The sequence below is a fragment of the Brienomyrus brachyistius genome, chromosome 10 (genome assembly GCF_023856365.1).
Source record: "Brienomyrus brachyistius isolate T26 chromosome 10, BBRACH_0.4, whole genome shotgun sequence".
Taxonomy (NCBI): Eukaryota; Metazoa; Chordata; class Actinopteri; order Osteoglossiformes; family Mormyridae; genus Brienomyrus; species Brienomyrus brachyistius.
In genome coordinates, this window is record NC_064542.1 from 29,246,646 (window position 1) to 29,266,156 (window position 19,511).

Sequence of the window (19,511 nt, forward strand, 5' to 3'; positions counted from 1 at the left end):
ATAACAAAAAAATACATAGTAGCAGTTTCGTTAACATAACAGATACATTCTGCACTGGATACCAGCTTTGGTGCCTCATAATTGAACTGAAAGACTGCCAATTGTTTATAATTGCTGTCCTTGCTAGAAATAATCGTGCAGGAGCAGGGAGTAAGCCTGACGATGACTAATTCTAACTCCTCCTGACTCACAGCGGTCGCTTGTCACTCATTCCCAGTTTGCACCCGCCCATCCAGCTGTTGTCCTGGGCAGAAATCTAAGAACGACTAGATAGAAGAAGCTGAAGACTCTGTATCTCATTCAGGTGAATTGAATTTAGCACGCTGTTATTATCTTAATTGCCGAGTCACGATGTCATTCGCACCAACTTTTCCTCCGTCCCTCTGGGATTCCTCATGCTCCGAAGTTCCATTCTGACAGATATGTCCATTTGCCACAAAACCCGACGAATGCATTATCTGATGCTGCAATGGCAGGCTGAGACTCCCGCCGCGAGCCTGCCCCAAGGCTGCAGATGGATCTGTTCCAGTCTTGCGTGTGCTTGGCATGACCCACGCTCCAGCTGGGCACATACCTGCGGCAGCTCACAGACACACGCGGCTGTAAGCGGTATTTTATAGAGTTTGTCGTTTCTGTACTAATTCATCTTAATGTCAATCTTAAATTAAAAAGAATCACTTTTATACTAGTGCTTTTTCTTCATTTGATGCAGACTCTATTCTTTTATAGTTTCCTGGTTAAAGGACTGGACTTGACACCTGAAGAGAAACAACAGTTTTACATTTGGCAGATCGGCAGGGGTGGGGGGGGGGGGCACAGCTCACAGTGACAAACACTGTTTAGGGTAAAACAAGTTGCCGAGCAGTGTGTGTGACAGGCGCCCCCCCGACGCCTCGCCTGTGTGATACCTGCCCCCCCGATGCTGCATATCCCCCCACCACTGCGCCAGCAAGCTTGTGCAGTGCGATAACTGGAGTGCGTGTGATAAGCAGGTCTCGGGTTCCATTCAGAGCTCCTCATCCCCTCACAGCTCAGTCACCCCCCCCAAACACCTCTGTTTTCATGTCCCCCTGTAGTATTTATTCAGTAAAAGGGTCTTACTACTGTCCAGATTTGCCCCCCCACCCCCTTCCCCACACATACTCGGCAGTATATCTTCCCCTCCGGCCCCCTCCCCCTTCCCCCACCCCAGGCTGAAAACACACGCTGTTACATGCACACCTCCAGCACCCAGCTGTGCTGCTGGCCAGCTCCAGGATTACTGAGATACTAATTCCGTGTCTTTCACACCTGGAGTCGACAGGCCATGAAATAGAGCAAGTGTCCCCCCACGCTACCTGCTGCTAACCAGAGAGGGGCTGCTTTTTACCCACCTCCTTCTCAGTCTGGGGTATCCCCTATCCCTACCATCCACCGATTCCATATGAAACTATTTAGAAACAAACAGCTGATCAGCAGGTGGCGCAGTGATTAGAAGCTTGAACTGATTCCCTGAGGAATTCAGTTTAAATCCCTGGCAGGACCCCGCAGTAGTATCAAGGATTGTATTTAATCTTGGATTGCTAGTTAAAACATACAGCCACTCTGGAGAGATGCAAAGTAATCGAATTAACATAAAGTGTAGCGAGTATTTTTATGTTGCGGTGAGTATTTTCAACGGTTAGATGATATATAACGTGTGTTGCTATAAATTAAAATACCCTGTAAAAACGCTGAGAACCTTCTCTTAGTGACTGTGTTAGCTGGAAGATAATTGTGCATTTTCGGTTTCTTGCCTGGGTGGTTGTTATTTGAAGGAAAGCTCCGTCTAATTACAATATTAATTAATTTGATTACAATCTCTTTAACAGAACCCTGCCACAGAAACAGTTATTCATTTCACATAGGAGCCTTCTTAAGATGACACGAGACACACACACAACACATAGAGTTTATCATCTGCCTGCCGATTAAACGAGTATATTCATTGATGTTTTATTCCAGGATTTGAACATTTATCCACAGAGCCCAAATCTGCTGCTTTCAGACGTTGTTTCTTTATATATGCAGTCAGACGATCGTCTTACACGTACGTGGACAATGAATCACCGACACAGTTTAACTTATTATAATATTAGATATCACCGGCAAGCAGGCGTGTCCAAGTTCAATCCTGGGATGTTATTTTAAAAGCTTTCGTACCAGACACCGTCTTACGGGATGAATCATTTAAACTCTTTAACTTTAAGGTGTAACACCAGTGATTAAACTGCCTTTCTGCCATTGCAAAATTAATTGGCAAACACCTTGCACTTGTCACACAGCATTCCCCTTACTTTACACCCTTTCTTAAAACTGTTTTACCCTATATCGGGATGTTTTCACCTTTATTTCTACGTCTACACATTGTATTTTAGCCTATTTATTAATAGCATGATCAGATTGTTCTTCGTCTATTTCATTTTTATTCTATTTACTGATTTGAGTGTTTTGTCTTGTCACTTAAACAAATTCCTTGTACTTTTTGTTCATGCAGAATAAAAGGATTCGGACTCAGATTCCTGCTAAATCCCAAGGGAGACCTCAAGACCAGCCAGTCTTTCTGAAAGCGATTCATCGCCATTGTTCTTCGTTAAAGACCCGGCGTGTGGATGTGGGTGTCAATGTGCCAAAGGGCTCATCCATCTGGGTACCACGGTCCAAGATCTGCACGGGGCCGCCGCCTTCGCCCCCAGCCCCCTCCCAGCCAACACGCCCAGGTAATTTACGCTGCATTTCAGCCAAACTCTCGTAAAACAAATAATTTTCGCCCAACTTTTGCATCCCTGCGCCGCGCATCGCAGAGTTGGGGGGCGGCAATGATTTCACAGCATTGCATTACACAGCATATCGACTCACCCCCGTGCCTTATTAATACAAAGTAATGTTGCATTTCCGAACACACGGTAGGTCGCACGCAAGGTTTCAACTCACCTGATGAAGATGCATTGAAAAAAGCAGATCGAGACGTATGAAATCCTTAGAACTTGTGAGAACATCATCTGCTTCAGACTCAGCCTGGTGAAAAAAAAGATGTGCGGGGGAAACAAATATGAGCGATTAGCAAATCCTCTGAGCAGTTTGTGAAAGTGGACAGTAAGGCATCGTCTGGCACAGTGATCCGGGCTGATCCCGGGGAACAAAGTTGTCCGCCGCCCCCTCCCACTGGCTTCCAGCAGGTGTAAGATCCAAAGCCGCGCGTCCCTTCTGGGTCTGTGCAGATTTGCATGTGTGTGCACGTATGTGCTTTTAAAGGGGGGGGGGCTGCGTGCTTTTTCTCTCGCTTGCTCTTTTTTTACGAGCAGCTGCTGGCTCCTGGATAATAAAGGAGATTTAAAGGGCCAGCAGCGTCTCCCTGACGCGCGTAAGATACATTGCGCGCCATTAGCACCCATTGTGGAGGAAAGGAGGGGGCATTTATGAGCGTCAAATCACCAGTATTGGGGGGGGGGGGCTCTCCTGAGGCTTGTAATATTCCAAATCACCCCCAACTCAAAATTGCGCCCCTCCCAATTCCCATATACAATGAAATGAAAACCTTTGGAGGGCAGTATTTAAATATACGTGTCTGCATCAGGAAGGAGAAGGTTTGGGATGTTAAAAGGATATCAAGACTGGAGATATGAACAATGTTTAACCGTCACTGGTGCCGCAACGAAACAGAAAAACAGGATCTTCTGGAAAGGTGGACACTGGTCGAGATTTGCTGAGAAAAATCGGTGGAGAGATGCTTGTGGCGACAACTAGCAAAGGAGCGTTTGCTTAGTCACAGGCCGTTGGGCGACTTGAGATGTCAGAGGCCACCTACTGTATATTCTATGATGATGTAGTTGTCAACTGAGGAGGATGGGGGGGGGGGGGTGGCAGCTGTGGACTGGGGCGAGGTTAACATCCTTAGAATTAGCAGGGGTGGGGGTCGGTCCAGATTAAATTGCATTTTATGATTGTATTCATAAAAAATATGGGACAAATTGTGTCTCGTATTGGTTCAAAATTGTACACAACATTTTATTTTCACTATGGGATATAAAATGAAACAGGTGGCTGCTCTAGATTAAAGATTGTATTAGACAATATTAGTTGAGGCCCCGTTTTAGTGGGTGTGCCTGCACTTCAGCCAGGGTCAGCCCATCCGTTTTCAGGGCCCCTTAGTGACAGTGCTTTGACGCTTGACAGGAGGTGGCACTTTGAATGCAGTCCGGGTTCGTCGCAATCAATATATCGAGCTATTGATCGATCTGTGAGACAGAGACACCGAGACACATTTTCAGGGAGGAGTGGACTGGTGGAGGCCATTAACGGGTCTGTAAATACGGCGGAGCGGGGTAGGACACCAGCAGATTCTTGGCCAGCAAATTGCTCCTCCGTTCACCCTCCCGCGTGGTCAACTGCCTGGATCGAAGTTCCCTGATGAAATAAAGGCCATGCTGTTTGGTACGTTAGTTTATTTATTTATGTTTTTTGTATTTTGAAAAAATGGGGGGGCTTGGCTGAGGCTACGTTCCCAGGAACCATATGGGAGAGGAAGGTATGCAGGCAGTAATCCACGTTCCTTCTTCTCTGAAGCACTAGTCTCCCCAGTATTATTGCATTATAATCATCGTCATGTTCCATGTGGATCTGGTTAAAGGTTGTTGGATTGGCCCGGGGTTCTGTACAAACGTGACATTAGCCTTTTCAAACCACAACTGAGACCCCTTCCACCCCCCGCCCTGTGTAACATACTTTGAGAGTCTTTTCTGCTGAACTTTGTTTTCAGCGTCAGCCCCGTGGTCCGTGATGAGGGCCAGGGACGGATCATAGACCTGTGAGCTTCACCCACTACGCAAGTTGCTTGACCGGTGGTGAGCACCCAGCACGGGCCAACCGTCTGGTTAATTGGATGGCTTCGGACCAGCGCCGGTCATGAAATAGTGCCTCTATCGCTCAGCGTGCGATCCTGCCTCACACTGCCAGGTCGTTTTTTTGAAGGTGGAGCCCTTATGCCTCATCTCTCCAGCAGATGGCAGTGATAAGCACCATGGTGTGAAAGGCATCTCTTAACATCTCTTCGGGACACAAAACAGAAGTGCGAAATGAGACAGGAACCACCCATGAGCAAAAAAAGTACCTGGTACATACTTTCTAGATATAATTTTCAATAGAGTAATGGGACCATTTTATCAGGCGTGGTTGCCAACGGGAGATAAAAATGTGGAAGTCTGCCTTGTTATAAATGCACAGAACGGTTTACAGAGAGATGCAGGCAGCTAATTAAGACCCCGACTGAGACTGAGAGAGCATCACTGATGGCGGACAATGGCCCCATGCTGGCGGCAGACACGAATCATCTTCAGCTCTGGCATCCAGAGGGAGGTCACAGTCGCAGAGGTAAGACGCGGTTCGGACTCAAAGTCCGAGCGTGACCTCAGTTCCTGTGTGAGAAGTTGTCTCTGCCAGATCTTCCCTGCTCACTGCACTTGTGTGACCGCTCTACCAAGGTCTAATGCATTCCACACGTCTGTTATTGATAAGCCTCTGTGCACCCGCCTAGCATTTCGGGCACCGGGGGATGCGTGTGCTGTGAGGGACGTCAACGCAGAAATGCAAGTTCTAGAGAGGCAGGAGTGGCTTGAACTTGTGGCGGTAACATTTTTTTTGGGGTAGATTTGCATCTAACGGTGTGCCAACCCCAAAGCCCATGAGAGGGCTGTTGCAGAAAGTCAGGCTTATTCGCCTGTCTCATCTGTGTCCTCAGACCCACGCCTGTCTGAGCTATCTTATAGTCCACCAGCTGTGCCATTTCCCCTGTCTGCAATTGTCATTCTTAACAAACCAGAACGGCTGCAGATCTACAGTAGAGAAGTAGGTGCTGCTATCTTCTCCCTACTTGCTCTGTCAGACAGATGTAGACGCAGAGGATACGTGGTGAAACGAAACCTAAGCCTAGATTTGTCTTCTGTTTACTTTGTTTGAACCTGCAAACTACCTCAAGCAAACCACTTCTGAAGATTAGCTGCTAAGGTCTTGATGTTGATTATTTTTTTTCGTTTTAGTTGGGGCATCATTAAATCTGAGGACTGCCCACTTGCTTTTTGTGTGATGATGTAGGATGACATTGTATTGAGAGTTGCTTTCTTCACCTGCAATAAATAGAAGTGGAAAGTTTGTCAGCCGGACTCCTGCAGTAACAGGAATCGTTATTAATGGAAATCGATACTCTCCGATACGTAATAGCTACCAGGCACCCCAACCAGCCGTGATATTTTATTTATCATATGAGTGCTCCGCCTACCAGCTTTATATCTGGATTTCGTTCGTGTTTCACAATGCAGTATGTAGCTGGCTGAGAAGAGGAATATCTTGTAGCTGTATTGGCACTACCGTGTTAGCAGGCCAAGCCCAAACCGCATTCATCCCCAGCCAATCAGCAAGCAGCCTGGTGATGATGTTCTTTTATGCTCCCGCTGACTGCCTTGTCCTCTGGAAATTTCTCTATGTGAGTTTGCACTGTTGTCACTACTGATACCAGTGGTCAAACCCCTTTTAGTTGTCTACCCCAGGATATTCTCTGCTGTCGTTCTGGGATATTAGACAATTAGATTTTTTTCTTCCAACATTTCTCTTAAGAAGACATTTGTATGATGGACATTTCTGCTTCTTGTGGACCATGGGGCAATTCTGCAACCCATTAGTACCTCCCCATCAAAACATACTCATACTGTTGGAGGTTTACTTACACAAAAAAAAAGATTTGTTCAGAGAAATAACCAATCGTATTTTAGAGGAGGAGGGTCCAAGCAGCTAGAAGAGGCAGAACCAAGACATCTGATTGATTGGTCCCATCTCCTCTGGTTGTTTGGACCCACCTCTTGTACAATCTGATTGTAGAAAACATGTGAAAGAAATTTGAAAAATAGTTTCACCTTGTCAAAATACCTTGTATTGCTGACAGCGAATGACTGCTGTCTTACCTGATGTGTAGCCAGGGAAATCGCCGTAGCTATACACCCTTAGAAAGTTTGCTTGGCTGAATATTAAAGGGAGAGATCTTTTACATTTCAACAAATTAGCAAGTATAAATAGAATTCAGGAAGACGTTGGGGGATTTTTGTTTAAAGATAGCTTTTTAAGTCCTCTTGAAAAAGTTCCCAGTTGGGCCTCTGTAAGCTGCTCAAAACTTAATTTTCTACCCCTCAGTGCAGAGTGTAGAAGAGTTAGTTTTTTTTTTAACTTTCAGTACATTAGTAGTAGGAGCTTAAGTGTGCATATCACCCAGTAAATCATATTCGGTCAGAGTGAATTATTAATGAGTTATTAATTTTTCAGCAGAGTGCGGACAGAGCCGTACACAAGCTGCCGTCTCGTGTGGTAGGTCGGGGGGCAGAGGTCTGCAGCAAGGGTGGGATGAAGGAACCAACTAGCAGAAGCTGAACAACAAAGTTAGAAGCAGCAAGAGATAAGTAAACATATCCACCCGAATCAAAGAAGCTCCACTAACTGAAAGCAGACACCTGTAACCATCGGAGCAAGATTGTGATTCTGCTCAGCTGGTCCGATTTCAAGCCCAGGCAGATAGCAGAGCGGGCCGGGCTTTGCTGCATGAGGTCTTTGTACTCACAGGGTTGGAGATCAGTTAGCATTTTAGAGCAAGTAAATGCCCTATTTAAAGTCCCACATTTCAGTTTTGCTTACAGTGATTATCAAGCCGTATAATTAACTGAGCAATTCAACACTTTTACAGAAAATAAAGTTACGTGTACAAACTGCCATGTTTGTGGCAGCGGGGTCATGTGGAGGCGTTGACAGTGTGACACAGCTGCATGGCCTTACAAGTCAACTCAGGATGGTCTTACATAGGGCCCATACCCATGTGAGATGTACGGCAAAGTGCATCCGCAGGAGAGCCGGAAATAACAGATGGTGACTCTGGATAAGGGAAATTTTCAAACTGTGTCACAGACTGGCCCTCCAGGACCGGAATTGGGGAACCCTGCCCTAGATTAGCAAAAGGACAGTAACAAGCTGGAAATATGAATAATGTGAATGTTTTCATTTGAATACAAAGAGCTGGCTTTAGGAAGCCCGAATACTATAATGAAGGAGATACTCCTCCATCAGTTTAACAGAACATGCCATTTGATGTTATCTCACATCTAAACAATGAACCTTTGATTAATTCAACAAATTGATGTTGACGAAAATACAAGACGAAAATATCCAAACCCCGTGTGTCATCTAGGGGAATTTGCGTATTTAGTGAAGATTTTAAAAATACAATTGAGCTATAATCACATCACTCAACGCTCATAAAGGTAATGATTGCGGGCTTAACCGAAACACGTCAAGATCTTCTGAAAGCACAAAACGAATCTTGACGACTTGTCAAAGGCTTGCTTAAAAAAGCCATTTATTACTTGGAAGCTAATTATCATTATGATGACTCAGGCTTGACCAGTGTGGGCTTTTTGTTGACTATGCCTGGCAGAAGGAAGAGGAGCCGTATGAAAGGACTGGGGTGGAGACTTTAATGGAGGCCCAGGGGACGCTGAAGGTCTATCGGATCCTTTGGTCTGTCAGTTTGCAAAGGAAAGTTGCTGATTTGCTAATGCCTTGTTTCTAGAAAATGACTTTTATTCACATAACGCACAAAAGGACATAAGCTACTTCGGCTGAGTCAGTTTCAGAGCAAATATCTAACAAAATCACATTTAATGTCGCCATGCACTTGATCGACAAGTGGTGTAAACAATGAAAAGCTTAATAAGTGGCTGTGAGAGTGAGATGTTCCCAGGTGTGAGTTTTATGAAAACCACACGAATTTCTGTCTGAGTGTAATGAGGTTCCACCAAAAGAGATTCTGATGGGCTCACAAACTCGTTCTCTCTACTGCACAGAGACACAGAGAGAGAAAAGATCCATCCATCCATTTTCTGTAACCACTTGTCCTATTCAGGTTTCACAGGGGATCCAAAGCCTATCCCAGAAGCTATAGGTACAAGACAGGGAACAACCCAGGATGGGGCACCAACCCATCACAGGGCGCAAGGCAGAGAACAACCCAGGATGGCGCACCAATTCATCACAGGGCACAAGGCAGGGAACAACCCAGGATGGGGCACCAATTCATCACAGGGCACACTCACACCTACAGGTAATCTGGTAATCCCAATTAACCTCAATATGTTTTTGGACTGCAGGGGGAAACCAGATTACTTAAAGGAAACCCCACACCAACACAGGGAGAACCTGCAAACTCCACACGGAGCCCTAGTGGAAACATGAACCCAAGGCCCAGAAGTGTGAGGCAGCAGTGCTGACCACTGCACCACTGTGCCACCCCAGGGGAAAATATGTGAAATATAAATTTAGTCCACCAAGTTGCTTTTGCAGTTTCTCTCCATTTTACAAAGGAAATCCTCAGTTGGCTCAGTATGAAATTCAGTAAATCTGATACCTTTCATTGCGTTATTTCTCTGAAGAGAAAGAGGTGTTTTAATAATAGCACACATGACTGTAAATAGGCCTTTGTAAGAAATGATAGGTAACAGCCATCGTCATCCTCCTTGCATCAGAGAAGTGAGCTTGGTGGTTTAATGGTTTCAGTGGTGAGGCAGGGGCCATCATCTTCTGGTTGACCTAGGGTAAATGTAGAGAAGGTTTTGTGGATGGTTGGTTACCACTCCATCCCATAGTCCATGGAATTTTTTCATATTGACGTGTGCAAATGTGAGGTACTTCAACTATTCAGCATAAATACACTTTACACTATTCTGACCCACTGCGATAGGTGTGTAAAAATCAAGCACTGAGCCATGCAGTCAGGTTTACCAACATTTGTGACAGAATGGGTCATTCTGAAGAGCTCAGTGAATTCAAGTGATGATGTCATAGGATGCCAGCATTCCTTTCCTGCTAAATATTCTAGCTGGTCAACTGTAAGCGGTATTATTGCAAAGTGGAGGCATTTAGGAACAACAGAAACTCAGCCACAAAGTGACGGAACCACGTAAAGTAACAGAATGGGGTCACTGAGGACTTTGTTGAGTTTGCCTTGGATTGTGTTGAGTTTGCCTTTGATTACATCACGTTTGCCTTTGGTGGCATCAAATCCGGCTTGGGCTTTGTTGAGTTTGCCGTGGGTTGTGTTGATTTTGCCTTGGGTTGTGTTGAGTTTGCCTTGCGTTACATTTAGATTGCCTTGGGTTGTGTTGAGCTTGTTTTTTATACATGGTGCTTATACTTGAGTATTCCTTGGTTCAGACTGGGCATACTTTGGTCATTATCTGTTCGTCTTGGGTCACAAGGTGCTTAATTTGAGATTTAGGGTGCTCTAGCTTCAGAGAGAAGTACTTACACATCCATGCTCTGCGCGTCATTTTGTCATATTTCATCACATTACTAAATCCTTGAGACCCTTCCTCTGTGGATGCTTTGAGCCCTAGCAGGAAAAGGTATGAGGAACTTCTGAAGTTTTGGATAAGCCCTTAAGATCATCGGACCTGAAGAAATCTGTAGCATTTGGTGTGTCTCTTCGCCCTTGTATAACCTTCCTAGGCTTGAGTCTGGTGCCTCACACCGATGGCCACCCCAGTCTCCATTCGCATTTAGCTTTCTCCTATGATTCGATCCTTCGTCACAAAGGTGATTGTGTGGTCCAGGGAAATAAAACCTCCATGTGCCTCTTTGATCCTGTACCCCAGCAGCACCCTATCTTCTCAGGCTTTAAAAACAAACCCACAAGAGCTGCCCCCCCCCCTCAACTCTGCCTCTCTCTCTCTGTCCTTCCAGTGAGTTGATGCAGTTTTGTGATACCACAATTCTGGGGATGGTCTGAACGGCCGATGAAGGGGCTATTGGGTGGCTCAGTGGCTTAGGACAATATACCTGTGATTGTAAGGTTACAGCCCAGGGCTGACAGAATAATGACACTGTTGGGTTCCTATGCAAGACTCCTAACCCCCAATTTCTCCAGGGACTAGCTACCCCTGCTTCCTGAAAGAGTTAAGTGGATAGATTTGCATCTTTATCACATGGGAACTGCTATGAAATTGATCACACACGAGGAAAACCCACACTTTCAGCTTCAGAGGTGGCACATTTTTTTTCCAACGTCAAAACAAATTTTCTTGTGTATATCTATACATTAACGTCTATAATTCTGTCCTCTACATGTAAACCTCTAACCCATGGACCTGAAGGAGCAGTACCTTTAATGAAAACCGATCAGCATTTTCCATTTTCCCAGTATCTCCTCAAATGTTCTGCTTCAGAATGTCCCTTTACAAAAGGGATGACCTGCTTGCTGTCTGTATACATGTTTCTTCCTGCGGCTGCCAGCAGTCACATTTACAAGGACAGATGCGCGAGATTTTCTCGTTTCATTTCTGTGAATCCCCGGAGAAAGGACACGCCGCTGTGTGCAATGCGACCCTTACAAAAGTGATAGTTCGTCTGCGACGCCCCACCTTTCCGGAACCTTCTTGAGGATGAAGGCTCATTGTCACGTCTTCGTTGTAGTTTTGCTCACTTGTTGCGCAGCTTTTAATGATAAAGCGCCTCATATATTCTGTTTTGCTTCACCAGGTCCTTCTCCTCTTGACTTTGTCATCTGAAGGTTTTGCTTGCATCGCGGTCATTCGTGCTGGACTTTGGCTTCCAGCAGGCCCTGCATATATAAATCTTATATAACTTTCTGTTTACTCGCAAAAATTGAACCTGGCTCAAGGTTTCTGCTTTGTGAGGGACTTTGGGATGTATTACTTTTGTGAGTAGTCCCATTCGAGCTGGGTTTATGTTACATTCGGTGACAGTGGTAGACAGTGTTGGAAACCTTCATAGGTTCCCCTTGAGATTTAGAGTACAGTATATCTCCTGCTAGCTTTTTACTGTATGTGTGGGGAGAGGCCACAGGAATTTTTGAAATTAAACGCAGAAATATTGATGTACCTTTGGACATTATTTTACTCTTTTATAAAGGTAATTTTGCAGGTATTCTGGGCTTTAGAGACATTTGCTGCTGTTCCTCATTAATGATTCTTCTTAGTGCAAGGAGGACATCTGCTTCACCTCTTGCCTCTACACAGCATGAAGGCTGGCTCGTGCAAGCGTGGACAATCGATGGAGTAGGCTGTGACCAGCTCGAACCAGTTTCAAGAGAACAACTGGTTTCAAGAGAACCAGCTTTAATTGCCACTGGGTTTATGAGCTATTTCGTGAGTGAATCTCGGTGTACCTTTGGGACTTTGTGCTTTATGGTGGACTAGTAGCATATCAGAGGTTGTGGGCCTGAAGATAACAGGAATTATAGTGTGTTCTGCCTGTTACATGTGGCTTATATCTCAGACTAAAGATGTCACCAGTGACCCAAGAAGCTTTAGGAAAGAAGAGTAAACAACCACATGTAAAAAGGAGAGAAAAAAGCCTGCTGAGATACAGCACTGGGAATGCATCGACTGCAGAGATTTAACCACACACCGTTTCTGAAATATACATTGTTATTGTGAAATCTCATTCTGATGGACTGTAGGATGAGGCAGCGCTGATGAAAGGTGAGGGAAAGAACAGGCTCGAGCCATGAAATACCAATTTCCCTTTTGCGATTGACTCCCCAGTCTTGTTGATTTTGGGGGTTGCTAAGCAACAATGGACATTCCAACATCAAATGACCCCATCTAGGACACTCCTGATTGGCTGCCTGTCATTTCTAACAAGTAGCTTTTATATAACGGAGTCGGATGTTGGCAATTAAAAAGATGCTGCAGAAAGAGAGAGTCACTAAGACACTGTAATAATGAAGGAGTGGATGTAGGCGGACCTTTATCTCCACAGCTCCTCGAGATTCTGCGCATGGGGGGTCCAGCTGACATGGGTGGGAAGCAAGCGACCACACAGGAGAATTTAGACTTTTTTATGATTTAAATGTTTCTTTTGTCTAGTTCTGTTCCTGGAGCCACAGGAAGTGTTGTACCGCTCATGCTGATGTGGGCGTGGTACATTATTCAATCCTGATGGTATCCCCTTCCTGTTGTGTTAACCCTGCCCCACTACAAAATGAAACATCCCCCCCCCCGTGGTTCTTTTTAATGTCCTGACTCGTATGAATCTCACATCTTCTCGTTTCTACATTCTAATATTCTGATAAATTCTATGAATTTTCTCCCATGTATTTCAGTTTTAAGAGAAACTTTCAATAGTCTATAAAGTGAAATGAGCTGACAGCAGCCCTAAAGAACCAGCTTGTGGCCACTGAGGATTTCCAGGTCACGGCTGATGAGTGACACTAGCACTCACGTGTTCAAATCCCTTGGCTGTTTGCCCCACATTCCCACTTGGGATCTAGTCCCCAGGCACACACACACACACACACACATACAGAAACATACAGACAGACACACAAATGAACACACAGACACACACACACACATGCACGCATACACACACACACACACACACACACACACACACAGAGCCCAGCGTGGGTTAACCGTCTCACACTGCGCCCGGCTAGTTCATTAAACCTCAGGCGCCCCGTTCCGACAGAATGACCCTGCCGCTCGCAGGAGCGTCTGCCTCCCATGCCCCCCCCCACTCTCTGCCTTCTTATGGACACCCCCCAGCTGCACTCCACAGGGCGGGGACGTTGATTCGTCTGTCTGGGGTGGGAGCGTTCAGCGGAGAGAGGAGAATGTGCTGCTGTAATTACAGCCTCTATTCATACATCACCAGGTCACATATAAATAATTTGGATTTGTTTTCTTCAGATATCCCTGGATATGAGAAGAACAGGAGAAATAGCCAGCTGATATCTCCGCAGGTCTCCTCAAAGGCCGAGTACAGTATGGACGCAGTTCCCCAGTCAGACCTCTTGTGTCATCTCACATCTGTAGCGGCAGCAGCTGGCAGAACTGTCCACTCAGTGCCGTCATCACCTCAAAACTACTCCAGAGTAACCGACTCCCCCTTGTGGCCCGGATCCCTTTGTTCTCTGGCGTCCTCCCAGCATTATTCACTTTGGTGACAGTCTTTTCCTTCTTGGCCACTGAACAAAGACACCTGACACAGCCAGTTATAGCAAACCAGTGTCTTATGCTGACTGTTTCTCTCCAAGGTAGGGGGGACAAATGTGATTCATCAATCCTGAGGAAAACGATGAGACAGACACTGATACCTTCTGACGCAGCCCTCTCTCCATCTCTACTTGAAAAGGGGGTGAGGATGGGAATAGAGAGAGTTGACTTCCATCCTCAGATGGAGCATACAGTACCATCCTAATATAAATGAGACTCTCTCCGTTCAAACTGGGCACCTTATTCAATGGCACCAAGATGGTGTCCCTGAACTCCAGACTAAAATTCAGCTCTGAGAATATATAAGTATACAGATTGATGTGTAACGCCTCCGAGATGCTCCACTCTGCCCAGCAAATGCACCGCTCAGTTTATGCTATTGAAATCCAGCTGTAATGAAATGTGCTCTTTCCGTTCTCCTTCCCACACTTCGTTAAGGGTCTGCAGGTTCTGTAAGATGGGGGGGGGTATAACGTTCAGGCTCTCTCTCATTTGCATATCTCCTGACATTTTCCCTGACCTTTCCCTGGCATGTTAAAGACAGGAATAATAAGGTCAGACATGCCCCCCCCTCAACTTCACCCCATCCTGCAGTCCCCCGTCTGTCCTTCACCGCATCCCTCCGTCACCCCCCTTCAATCATTCTCTAAGAAGTGTGCCTGTTTTGCAGCCCCTGAGACACTGACCTGCTTTTACCCAGCAATCTGTAGCCCCAACTTCCTCTCTGGGGGGTACAGTTTTCTCCCCAGCATTGCATGGAGGGTAATTTTGTAATGGTTCTGAGGACTTTGTTAACCTAGTGAACTTGTTCTTGGCGTTGTGGCTGGAAGACAGATAGAGCAGATATTGTAAGTGAGGTCGCACGGGGCTTCTTCATGCTGTGATGGCACTCATTATGGGCCAGCAGGGGGCGTAATGGGGAAAATGGGCCGATAGCGTAAAGCAGGGATCATACCCTAAAATGCTGCTCTAAATATCCATTTGTATTAATGGGTAACTGTGCAATGGCACTCATTATTTTCTTCTCATTATATGAAGTCTGCTTACTAGATGGGCTGTGGCACTGCACTAGTCCTCAAGTAGGGGGCACCAGGGAGCCTTCATCTCAGCGGCTCGTGATGGACAGCTGCTCCTCCTTTTCCTGGTTCCCAGTCTAGTTCTGCCCCCCCCTCCCCCCCCCCAGCCTGGCTTCCATAAACTGCACAGCATGCCGTCCAACAGAGGTCTTTACTTTGCCCGTTAGAGATGCAGCGAGGGGATGGGTGGGGGCTACACAGGACATGAGGGTCGTCCTCTAGTGTTTACTTTTAACAGCCTCTGTGTTCTCCTTTCTTCTCGAAAAAGCAATCCCTGAATTGCAAGGTCCCAGAGCCAGAACACGCTTGTACTCAGTACTGTACCTTCTTTGGTTGGAAACATTGTGAACAACCACCATTTAAGAATTGTTCTCTCAATCTGTTACCCCTCCTCCTCCCCACCGGCACTGAGCAGCATGTCAAGCTCTCTAGCCTAATCCTATCCCACCCTCTCAGCACTGTGTGGCACCACACATCAAGTCAACCTTACTGTACGTCAAGCTAGTACCAGGTAGGACCCATTTTATTAGGTACACCAAGCTAGTACCAGATAGGACCCATTTTATTAGGTACACTAAGCTAGTACCAGGTAGGACCCATTTTATAAGGTATACTAAGCTAGTACCAGGTAGGACCCATTTTATTAGGTACACTAAGCTAGTACCAGGTAAGACCCATTTTATTAGGTACACCAAGCTAGTACGAGGTAGGAGCCATTTTATTAGGTACACCAAGCTAGTACCAGGTATGGCCCATTTTATTAGGTACACCAAGCTAGTACTAGGTATGGCCCATTTTATTAGGTACACCAAGCTAATACCAGGTAGGACCCATTTTATTAGGTACACTAAGCTAGTACCAGGTAGGACCCATTTTATTAGGTACACTAAGTTAGTACCAGGTAGGACCCATTTTTGTCTACAAAACTGTTCCCACTTCAGCCCCACCCCCATTCTGTGGCACTTACTGCTGCCCCCTAATGAATACAAACTGTAGTGTAAAATTGAATAGAACAATAACGGCATGGCCCAAAATTCAATAAGTGGAAGGAAATTGGGGTTTTCTACAAGATCAAACAAGCGAATCTAATCCCTTTAATTACAGGAAAACAAGATGTCTGTCGGTGTTCTCGGTTAGCTGTTCCTGTCTCCGAGCAGATGTTTGTCTCTGTGTTTGCAAGAGTTATTTAGTCCATGTTCATCGCCAGCTTAAAGTAAACTATAATAACACTGGCAGCTGATGAAGTGCATCTGTAGCACTCTGATTAAATCCATGAAATTAAAAGTGGGTAAGGAGAAACTCTGATATCTACGAGGGGGATGAAGTATGGATCACAGTGCTCAAAGACAATCAGGCAGAGCTACGTGCTTCTGGGCGCATGAAACGTCGCCCCCTTGCTAATTAAACCGGAGACACGCGGATATTAACCGCCATCTGGCCTTTACCGTGCCTTCATACAGCAACGAGCGCGGAGCAGAAGTAGCTAAATCAAACCAGAGATTTCTCCCCCGTTGGCCATTTCGGGCCACACACCCTGCCTGCCTACAGGTTTCTATGGCGACGGGTGGGAGGGCTTGGGGGGTCTCACGTTTGTGGACGTGGAAAACGGGGCCCTCCTCAGAGGGACCTGCTCTGTCTTGCTGTTTCATTGGCAGAGACTGCCTTCCTGCATGATCTATCACGGTTCCAAAGCAAAGAAGAAGTGCTTCTCTCTGTTTCCCCCTCACCCCATAAAACCCCGAGCAGCATCCACACCAGATGTGTCCTCACCCGGCAACAGCCAATGCCGCTGGCCGGAGGCGGGGATTCCAGCCGAAATGTCCGTCAGAGGTCGACCTCATCCATAAATGATAGCACTCATTTCCGGTCATCTCATTTATACCGAGGACGTTTGATTAATCTCCAAGGTGAAGCAGTGTGACCTTCCTTCCAAAATACCCTTTGTTTCTAAAGAGGTTTTAACCTTCACAGGCGTCTTCGTAACAAAATGGATGCGGATTATGCTTGTTTCGTCGCGGTCAGCAAAGCGAAGCAGTGCTTTTGTAGCAGTGAAGAGTCCGAGTGGGTGAATGGGGGGGAGGTTGACTTATCTTCTACATATTTATATCTACATACAAGCGACTCAGCGAGGGTGGGACCCTTAGTCACATCTGGTGCAGTTCGGGATGAGGCAATGTTATATGATGGCGGTTTGGGGGTCTGAGGCAGAGCTGCAAGAACCCAGAGGCCACCGATCTGCCTGGACTGTCTCTAGCCTCATTTAGCCACAAGAGAAATGCTGGTCGTGAAGGTCTAGTTGTGTTAGTAGCGGACAGAGTATGTAATCGTTCAGAAGGGGACTCTCACTCTAACCTGCAGTTCAAGACAGGTAAAGCTACTGTCCTCGTTTAGCCAGGTGGAGACCGGCAGTCAGGGCCAGCCTCACAAACACGCATCCACCCTCCGCATCCACCCTCCGCATCCACCCTTCTCCCTGCCCTGTCTTATAGGCATCTCCCGTTTCCCCACATGATCCCTCTGCTATATGTGCTGTTTCCATATTTTGCCAAAGCCATTAGATTAAGTTTCCTTTTCTCTGGCTCACAAAAAAAAAAATCATATGCATGATAGAAATTATGACCAGAGCTTAAGTGACAAGATGGTTATTGCTCCTGGAAATGTCTACTAAAACTCTGTTGAGATCACAATACAATATGTTTTCCACTGCATTACAAAATGTGATTTAGATTATAGCTAGCAATAAAATAACTGCAACTGGAATGTGTGTACAACCGTCAACGAAATGAAACAAAGCATCGGGAAATCACAGGGCTGCTGAATTAACCAAAGTGCCAAAGAACAATTAGCAAGGAAGCTGTAGGGATGAAGGATGATGGAGCCGTTCCTGTCTGGCTTCGATCTCCTGACAAGCGGACAGTGTCTCCTGACCGCGGGGCCGTCTGGGCCACCATGCCAAGCCGATGAAATTATGGGCGTAATGGAAGCTTCTCCGTGGTGTTTAATCCCCCCCAAGGCCATCTTTCTGCGCCCGCTGTCACGCAAGCCCTCCTGGCAATTCTGACACGTGCCGCTTACCTCCGGCTGGGACACAGGGGACAGTCGGCCGTGTGAGAGGAATCATCACTGTGATTTTCTCATGCTCATGTCTGTCATTGGGTGGCTGCTCCTGTGCTCCATTGGGTCTCCTTCTGTGAGTTACTTTGGCCGGTGGAAAGAAGAGACTCCTTCCGGTGGTCCTGGGTGGAGGACGTTCTCATACGCTGTATGCCGCCCGTGTCAGCTGCTGCCGGTTTATGACCTAATATGACCCTGGGTTGTTCATGACCCCCAGTGTCCCTCAGATTGCTGTCTCAAGGCTCTCACGTGAATCTGGGCAATGAAGGTGATTGACGGCCAAAGGGGGCGGGGCTGTCACTTTCTATAGCTGTCGTGATGCCTTTAGTGTGTGTTGGAGACCTAGACACTCATCACGATCCCACTGGTGAACCACCCCAACAACAAATGATCTCGCAATGACAGATATTCATCTGGAACTACTCGTAACTAAGGATTGTGGGCCCCCTTCTGCGTACCACAAAAGAACTCTAGATAATGGCTTCAGAGCAATAAAGTCATGTTCTTAGTATACTATCAGTATGATTTTTTTAATGCTTTGGCTGATTGTAAAAATAAGTGCGAAATATTAAGATAGCATGAAACCAAACCATCTAAATGAAAGTACATATAAAACCCAAACGCATTTTATAACCAGTGTGAAATGTAAGCAGTGAATTTGGTAAAGCTTAAAACTTTAAACTGGGAACTTCTGAAATGTTAACGATTCAGACTAAACACACATCCGAAGTTCATCGTCCTGATTTCATGCAGGTAAATCCAAATACAGGATTAAGGTCTGTGTTATACGCTAACAAAAACAAAAAACAGGTCACTTTGAAAGCTTACTGTCCATTATCTGGGACCTTCATCTGCATATGACCTCACTTTCTCATTAGTCACACTCCTGATGTTTTCATTCGCAAGGCATTATGGGAAAAGATATCTTTGGTGTTTTTTCCACCCCTGACATTGCTGCGCCGTGTTGTCATGTGATTCAGCCATGACTTAGATGGCACTGACCTTTTCATGTCCGTGGAGATGGTTACAGCATAGTGTAGCTCTATGATGTCAGAGACAGCGGTGTACTACCCATGACTGAACGAACCAGCCAATTACTAAATATTTTGCAACAAAGGCAGAAAATGTCTCTGATTTCATGACTTTTATTTTTTCTGCATGGGACCTCAGATATGTGCACATCTACCGCTGCCTCAGACAGTCCCACAGTGACGTACACATCACATTGTGATGGCTTCATCCTTACGTAAGCTCA

General features: G+C 45.9%; 1 protein-coding gene across 1 annotated transcript in view; it reads right to left on the bottom strand.

The window, feature by feature from the left end:
* Positions 1 to 3,296, bottom strand: part of glra4a (glycine receptor, alpha 4a) — a 40,496-nt gene extending 37,200 nt beyond the window's left edge. The window contains exon 1 of the mRNA XM_049029879.1: positions 2,953 to 3,296. Coding sequence (XP_048885836.1) covers positions 2,953 to 3,020 — 68 coding nt within the window. The 5' untranslated portion in view covers positions 3,021 to 3,296. The remainder of the gene's footprint in view (positions 1 to 2,952) is intronic.
* Between the last annotated feature and the right edge of the window lie 16,215 nt (positions 3,297 to 19,511).